The following is an 8,986-nucleotide window of genomic DNA, read 5'->3' on the forward strand; positions in this document are numbered from 1 at the left end:
TCCTTATGTCTTGAATTCAACTGGGTACGATCTAATACTCCAATAGATGTTGAAAGGCAGTTTCGTGCTCTGCGTACAATATTTCATTGAAGTCCTATCATGCCAGTTCGGCTTCTACCGTCAGTCAACCAGCTCGTCCGCTGTCAGTGTGTGACACGAAGTCGGAGAGTGCTATCTGTTGGAAAATCAAGAGATTCAATCAAATGCTGACAAGATGTTATCGTCCTAACAGCATTGATCACCACTCAAGGGGACAAAACCCTCAGGATTGCTGGTTTCACAACCTGCCAGGAGGTTCTCCCTGGTTGGTGTAGAACTCCACTAGGTTTTCCTTGCTATATGTCCTTTGCTATCCAGGCAGACAAATAACTACTCCATTTCGTAACATAGTAGAACTGAGTACTATTTAACAAATTTCGACAGAAACATCACAAACAGGTTTCATTCATGCTCTTCAAATACAGTGTTTCCTATCAATAGTGTCCCTAAGAATAAATGCTGCTTTCAACATGAGCGGGTCCAAAGCTCATCGTCGCAAAGAGGAAAAGATTTCCTAACCCATCAGACTGAAGTTATGTCTTCTAAATATGCCATTTCATACTGAGATCTACGGATTTGGCCAATCTGAAACTATCGATGTGTGCTAAATCCATGTTCGAACAGCCACTGAATCAATATCAGTGGTCGAGTCAGATTAGTTCCTGCCGACAGGAATTATCCAGCCGTTGGAACCGACTTTTCACGAAGTCAGCACAAGTTTAGAATGTCGTCAAAATGGTATGAATGAGAAACACCTGTTCAACACCTGTTGAAACACCTGTTCAACTTTCAGAGGACAAGAATTTATTTGATTAAAAGTACTTTATTCTCAGACGGCGCAGTCGCATTAATAATATAAAAGTTTGCTTGAAAGAACTTCTCTGGAACTCTTATTTAACTGAAAAACATAACTTCTGAGTAATGAGCGGCCTTCAGTGGGTTTTTTTCAGGACTTCAACGACAAACCAGTGGGATACTTGACCATACTGCAGGCGCGGAGAACGATTATAATGAACTACGGAGTATGTCGCTACTAAACAAGCACTAAACGCACTTGGATTGTTGCATATATTGCTTTCGTTTTCCTCGCGAACGTCTACACTCAAATAATGACGGTCAAACCCATGCGTCGTCAAAGCATAGATCATTTGTCACCTGTCCGTTCTACTCGGTAACCATATTCGGCATGTCGTTTTCTCGGCAGGTTAGTATGATAAACCTTTTCCGTAGATTATTTCGTGTTCGTTTGTGTCCATGATAACCCCAAAGAAAGTGTCACTGAAGCATGACCTAAAACGTATGAGACAGCGCTTCCAGAAAGATTCTAACCTAGTCGCCTCGAAGTTGCGCGTTCCTTGAAAGANTATATATATATATATATATATATATATAAATTGAATACATATAAGTGATGGGTCCATCAAATTCGATACTGAGAGCCTGACAAGCCCCCCTTCAAACCCAGAAGGACGCTCTTTTGAATGTCATCGGTAGCAGAAAGAATCCAGTGGATCTGTCTAGCCAATTCTATTCCCAGTTTCCAAAGGCACAACTCAATTTATTATTGATAGCAACCCGCCCCCCTCCAAACCGCTGCCTTCCTTCACCGGACAGATCCACGCAAAATGTATTAAATGATCAATAGCTCATGATTGGACAATGTGATTACCTGAACTACTGGGAAGGAACACTTTGTACTGGTAGGATCACATGCCCTTTAGTGTGTGTTTCTGGCTGCATTTCTGAGAGGCTAACCTTTCAATAGAAGAAACAACATAAAGAAAATTTCCAGTCTGAAGAAATCGTCCCCAGGAAAGTAGCTGCTTGTTGACGAGTTTGTTTATTCAAGAAAACACTGCTCACATATCGGTATAATTAACTAGTTCCATTAGTTGAGGAACCCCCTGAAAATCAGGGATCAGTCAACTGTGTGCCCGATTCATTTCGCACCAAAGAATTCGCTTGGGTACTCCCAAACTACGCTTTGAACGTTCTAGCGCAGGTGGGTTTGTGAAACAACAGTTCTCACTATCCATGTATCGCACAGATAACCTCTCTCACTGATAGCTCTCAGAGCTGTTTGGTTGAGTGGATCTTCTAACATATAATTAACGGAATGGAAACTAAGGCACGGACAACCTGAGTGTTCACATGCAGAGAGATTTTTAAACAATTCCTCACAGATTTGCGCAGACTTGCAGTCAGCAGTCTGATGATTTGAACAGAGTTGTTTGCCAAGCGTCAATCTAAAAGCACTGTTGTTGCTTTTAAAACCGAAAATTTTTCGGTGTAAAATGTTCCAAGCTATCTCAGTGCGTGTAAAAATGCGGGCAGATTAGCTCTTTTTAAAAAGCCAAATTCCCAAGGCCAAAATCTTTTCCGATCTACTGAGCTGACACTAGCTGGCATCCTAACTAAAACGCTTCTTCCAGACTTATCTCTTTAAGTAGTCACCTAACCACCCGACAAAAGAGACTTACCGTTACCTTAAGATAGGGCTCATTGGTGAACACGAGTGGACATGTTAAAAGGAGCGATTTATTAAATTAACTCAAATTAGGAAACCGTAGGTGGCACAAGAATAACCGGAATGGATGAGTGATGAAACACGTAATCACTGACGCTGCCCAGCACTGTTCGCCGGATCGTTCCCACCCCCCGGTTTCCAATTATAATCACATCCGCACTGACGTCCCGAGCTGCATTGATTATCTGTTCACCTGGTTTGGTGCCCACTTGCATGACAAATTCAGACTCCTTCCCACGTTCCTTCAAAAAACTTCGATATTGTGCACCAACTTGTTCACCGGCTGCCACCGATTCCTTCATTTTATTGGTCAGGGCACTTGTGTGATCGTCAGGTGATACCTCGCTGAATCGTCTCGAGTAGTTAGGCTCAACCACGTGAACCAAATAGAGTGCGTCATTTTCCCAAGCAAACTTATCCAAATACCACTGGATGGCGCGCTTGGAATGATCACTCCGATCGATGGGAAACAGTATGCGACGCGCCTTCGGTGAGACCATCTTCGAATGTGATACGGACCCTGAAGTTGCCACTAGATGTCGACTACATAAGGTTGATTGGTCACGCCAGTTGTTGGCCAGATTCAGATCAACCAATCAGAACCATCTACAAGGCCGATTCACTCATTGGCTGTTTGTGTCGCGTGAATCGAAATCTGGGGTTTGCGGACCCACGAAAGGCTCCGACGGCCAACTCAGCATCCATACTTTTCTGCCACATAATTTGCTACACGCATGTTTACAAGATTGGCCTGTTTGTGTGGATTTGTCACGTGGTAGCATGAACAAAGTGCAATAACGAGCGCCAATGCCAACAGCATTCCGATATGTTGATCTGGCAGTGGCAGGCGTGCGGACTGATTTAATCACATGCTCTGAGTGTTTGGAAAATTTTGAACTAAACCGTAACTCTGTGCTTCCAATATTCAAATTACGTATTTTAAAACAGCATCGTAGCAACTTGCAGAAATTCGGTGTCCTACATAAGTGGCTGCTTGTTTCCAGATGACTCATTCAGTTACTCGTTATACTTGCTTGTATGTGACTGGATTATCCCTGGGATTTCCTAAAGGATCCTTTGGTACATAACACGTGACTAACCTCAGCACCAAGCTTGCCGTCACATTGAAGCCCAAATGTCTACGTACAGTTGGTTAACCGTAGCTCGCGAGGAATATATTTCACAAATAGTTGGGATTTCTTACTGGTATTGTGCTCGAATTCATTTGTTTCGCTACTGTCCAAACAAGGCTTCGTGATCAGTACCCATCTGCCTCGGGCATTTCAACGTGTTAATAAAATTATTTTTTCCACATGTAAGTCTTGCAGTGTAGAGAAAACCAATCGTCTGAGTACTTTAAACGTTACACACTGATGTTATTCACTCCTATTGCTTCAGTTTCATCCTAGTGGCGTTTGTGAACTCTGCTCATTCAGCGAAGTTCTCAAGTAACGTTGTCTGTTTCTGTGCGAATGAGGTTGTCGTTGAGAAATAATCAATAAAAGATCGGTTGATTTCAAAAAGAATATATTCTTCTCTCGAGTCTATTAGGTATCTAAAAGGTACCCAAATGGTGCATCAGAATGCCCCATTCGCCTTTATGCCAAAGCAGGAGGACTTAACATGAAATTAAACCACCTTCAGTTCTCTTGATTAAACGTGGTTCCACCGAGAACCAACAGGTTTAGAATCAGCGAAAGGAAACGAATCTGATACATTATCACCCGTGGTTCCATGAACAGCTGGTAAGTCACGGGATCACAGTTTCGACTAAGATTGCTCGTCAAGAAGACAAATTCACCCTTAGTCACTGGAATGCAAAATGGTATGTATTTCGGAGATTATCTGACCTTGTCCAACCATCTCTGTGACCATTTCACATCATCTAGTCACTCCACTCAACCTGTATTCAGCAATTTCAATGATAAACATATACAAATCACCCAACTTATCGCTCCAAGTAACCTATTCAGCCTAGACTACTAACCTGCCCCACGTCATACCACTTGAGGTTACTTGACCAAGGTCAAATCGCAACTACAAACCCGCATGTTTGAAAGTCTAATATGGTGATATTTATTGTCGAACACCCCACTGAGTGTCATAAGTTAAGGGCTACGCTTGTTCTCTGAGATGCACACTCAGGGAGACCGAGTTCCAGATGAGTTTTGAGACACCCACGCACATCAACTTGATGCGACGTCGGAATTAGCCAAGGTATTTTCGTAGCCGAGATCATCTCCCGTCTCCCCGGAATCGACTATCAAGGTAAAAGTTTTCGTCAATGCCTAGCTGCTCAACTGCGAAATAAGCTTAAATGGAATGATTCAGTTTTTCGACATGACTATAAATCCCACAGTCATGTGAGCTGGAACGATCGTTTGAAGCTTCTGGTAGACCCGTTTGGTCATGACACAAAAGCCGTACTCTGAAAGCATCCAGTCCATGAGGATAGGAAGGTGATATCAGGTCTTTCAGAAAGTAGTGAGAGGAAAACCAAATCTATGGAAGTTTCTCCATCATCATCATCATCATCATCATCATCATCATCATCATCATCATCATCATCATCATTGTCAGCTGCAAGAACGGCGCACTTGTTGTGCAGTGGTTGTAGCTGCCTCAGTTTCGTTCACCGATGATTCGGGGGTGGGTGGGGTAGATAGCTGCACATTCAGCTAACAAACTGATGTGTAAATATAGTAATATAGGTGGACCGTTAATCGGGGGGATTGGAAAGGGAGCTACGCATTGAAAACAACAGCTTGAATGCATGAGCGCCATTGACAGCGTGACTGGGCCATGTCTGACAATGTCTCCAACCATTGATGTAGCCCGTCTCGGAGTCTCCATCCAGGAAGACGGCAATGACCAGCGCAGCTGAGTTCGCTGGTAATGGCTTTTATACTTTGCTGCCAAGTCACTGTTTGTTTGTTTTCACCCCTAACCTGGTTGTGCCCGGAAGAGCCTAGTTACTTTCTGTTAGGTGGGAAGCCTTTTGGAAGCGCACCGTCCATCGACCGTTCCAGTAAGCTATAATCTACGCAAATCGAAGTACGACATTATCACGACAATACACCTAAGTGATTCAGTGGAAATTCTGATTGCTTTTCGCATCTCCATCATCCGGAAACATCATCAGCTTTGCGAACTTTGAAAACACTTTGAAAACACCACAAAGAAATGCAACTTTGGGTGCCGTTTGGATGCTAAATTGCGCACGAATTCAATTCAACTGCCGTTTTCCTTCCCAATAAGTTCATAAGAGACCATCATCATTTCACACCTACTCCATGATCTTGAAGTTGATCATTTTGAGAGACGATTCCTCGCCCGTAGCAACGGCTACCCCAGTGGTTCATTGATCATTAACACTTTCACGTAGATCACGGATTTCACGTAGTTCTAAAACAATTATGTGTCGCCAAGACGGCTTCAGGATAGAATCACTCACTTAAAAGAGTGAATGTCCAATAAATTTGTTTCAATTATCGCGAGACATGTATAGACGTAATGCACTACTCATAAGGTTGCTAAAATTCTAATTTGATTATTTTTGTTGCAAAGAAAGCAAGACTTTCCCACCCTAGAGACCGCAAGTCAAGTCCATTCACACGAGATAAGTGCGCGGTGGGAACTAGCGTATTTCTTAAACCCCCTTTAAAAAGAAGGCAAATCAATCTCCTGTGAGTATACTTGATATACAGTACACATGTTTCGTTATTAGAGTACTCTCAAACAGAATGGCGAAGCGTATCCGGCGCGCACTCGGGATGACAGTGTGATGAGTCTGCAGCTAAATGATGACCTGTGACCTATGGCCTAAGTGTGCTTCAGTTCACGAGTATCTGTTACGCAACCGAAGTCGATACGACTATCATACTTGCTCTATCTAGGACATCCTGTTTCACGTTTTGGGGTATGGATTTTGGGTAATGATCGACTAATGATAAAATGTGATTAAAAAACTGTGGTACTTTGGCAATCTCGGTTAAAGTCAGCGTAGCCCATTTTCACGTCCACAAAGGGGGACAAACCGGCGCCGATAGATAACAAATTTCACTCCACAACCTACTTGAACGCACACTTGCCAGAATCTATTTTAGGACTGAGGTCCTGCATATGTTCTGACCTTTAACCCATGGCTTCCAACAGATGTTTCGGTGGAAGTGTTGGGAAGAAACTGGCTTTCTATATGAGATTGAGGTCGCCGAACGCCAAATAGAACAAATCACAACATATCTGTTCTGCCATGAAAGCATAGGTCGCTTGACTATCTGTAGAAAAGGTTTTCATAAATTGGCATTCAAATCACTTTTTTTAGTTTTTCCTGGCAGGAAAAAGTACTTAGTCTTTGTTGGCTTGACATAAACTCTACCTGTTGGCGACTCGTAAATTACTTGAACACTTACGTAACGTTTGTTTTCGTTCAGCTGTCAAACAATGCGAGGCATCTGACTTGCGCGCCGGCTTTTTTGAGCCTGGAAGATGCACACAAAAATGGATCGTTTTTTCTGATGCAAAACTCGATTTTGTTTGTTTCCGTAATCCACTTGTAACGCTCTTCTAGATAGAAGGGTTCAAAGGAATTGGTGCTCAACTCTTATGCGTTTTATCGTGTAAATTGTCACATTCAGCAGGCTATCAGAGACGAATTTCTATGACACAGGTGATAAAAATTAGTAGCTAGTAACACCACAAACGAGAGAGTCGGCTGGGTTCCGGGTGCGTCCCTCGAAAAATCAAATTAGTTTGCAAATGAGTGTATATTCGCTAATTTCGTGCAATTTAGTTTCAAGTAGAACATAAGGTTGACGGAAACTCGGGGGCTATGCCTACCTGATGAGCCCCAAGGAGGACGAAACCGGTTGTCGACGAATTTTCAGCAACCTTATGAGTAGTGCATTACATGTATCAAGATTTCTCGAATATCGTAGCGACTGAAGCATGAGGCAGTCTGGGGCAGCACATTCAGTTGCCTGGAAACATCACAAACGAGAGATCCAGCTGGGTTCTGGGTGAAAAACCAAACTAGTTTGCAAATGAGTGTATTTCGCGAAATTGGGAGCTGTTTGAATAACCTTCCGAAGAGAAGTTCAACTAAATATCCTGTGGGCATGAGTATTTCTCTCCAGCTGAGCTATCATTGATGCTGATTCACGTAAGAATTACACACAGAGGAGAGAGTAGATCTGTGGCGAAAGGGCTGGACCTTTTCGTTACGTGACTTTTCACGTATGCTTTTAATGAACTGGGGGATGACAATGTAGTGTTCAGTCTTTTTAAGTAGGTTGGTCAAGTAATTGTGGTCTGACACAGCGGCCTCCTGGCCTTCGAGTTTGGGAGTTGTGACAGGTGTATAAAAGTATACCTTGGAGGTCAGACTGCTCGATTAGTCTTAGGCCAATCACTGCAGCACTAAAATCAAGCTTTTGAGCAAAAGGTCTTCACTAAAGACCTCGTCTTCCTGTGTAGGTTTGAGAACTACGGCTGTACCTCAGCCGACACAAAACCATAGAACTTACAGGCAAAGATACCTAATGACAAATAAGCCTTTGTCAATAATGATAATAGTATACACGTGGGTTTGAATTCAGACAGGATCCTTTTAGGTAAATAGAAGGTCTGTCCCACCACGGGATTCATGAAATGTGGCACCAACGGATTCTGGTTATTGACTCATCAGGTCACCAAGCCTGTGTGAAAGTCAAATGCGTTAGTGTGACCCGAGTTATGTATTCGGTTGCCCGGCACACGAAACCTCGTGGATTTTAATCTGCCCGCCAATTTTTTGGTTCAGTTCGAACTGAAAATCCACCACAAACTGGAATCTTCGTCTGGGGTAGTGTGAACCACTAAAATACCGAGCATTGTTGTGTTTTACTTTTTGTGCTGTTGTGTCCAATGTGATGTAGTAAATTACTAAGTTAAAAGTGTTAACGTCATTCCAACCAGCCTGCCACGTGATTATGCTAACAAATTCCAACGAGGTATCTAGGCTCTTTGGAAACGAGGCATTGGTCGATGGGAAGTACTTAAAAAACGATTAAGTCTCAATGTTTCAACTGTTTTATCCTCTCCGCATCAAAATACCGTACGCCTGAGTGCTTGTTTTAATTTGATCAGAAACCAATAGCAATCGGCCGACTGCGTTCTCCGCATACGGATGCTGAACATGTTGTGCAGCAAAGTAATCGCGCGCTCAAACCTTGAGATACTAGCCTTGTAACCATGAAGCAGCATTCTCTTTTCATCTGTGATGTTTCCTTCTAGGACATTCCCAGCGTGTTTAAGGTCAACCGCTACAATGAACATCAGAGCAACTAGGTTGACAAATCTCCACAGCTGTCTCGCGACAGACTGTCTAGGTTGTGGAGAGAGCCCAGGACGAATTGCGTATTGTCACGTGGTACGGAACAT

The 8,986-nt window shown here is 43.0% G+C and overlaps 1 protein-coding gene across 1 annotated transcript; it reads right to left on the reverse strand.

Annotated features, from left to right (window-relative positions):
* Positions 1-2,595: 2,595 nt before the first annotated feature.
* T265_03499 (hypothetical protein) lies at positions 2,596-3,066 on the reverse strand (the record flags this gene model as incomplete). The annotated part of the gene is made up of 1 exon (XM_009167999.1): positions 2,596-3,066. The coding sequence occupies one exon, from the start codon at positions 3,064-3,066 to the stop codon at positions 2,596-2,598; it is 471 nt and encodes a 156-aa protein (XP_009166263.1).
* Between the last annotated feature and the right edge of the window lie 5,920 nt (positions 3,067-8,986).

Source organism: Opisthorchis viverrini (genome assembly GCF_000715545.1).
Source record: "Opisthorchis viverrini unplaced genomic scaffold opera_v5_50, whole genome shotgun sequence".
NCBI classification, from domain to species: Eukaryota; Metazoa; Platyhelminthes; class Trematoda; order Opisthorchiida; family Opisthorchiidae; genus Opisthorchis; species Opisthorchis viverrini.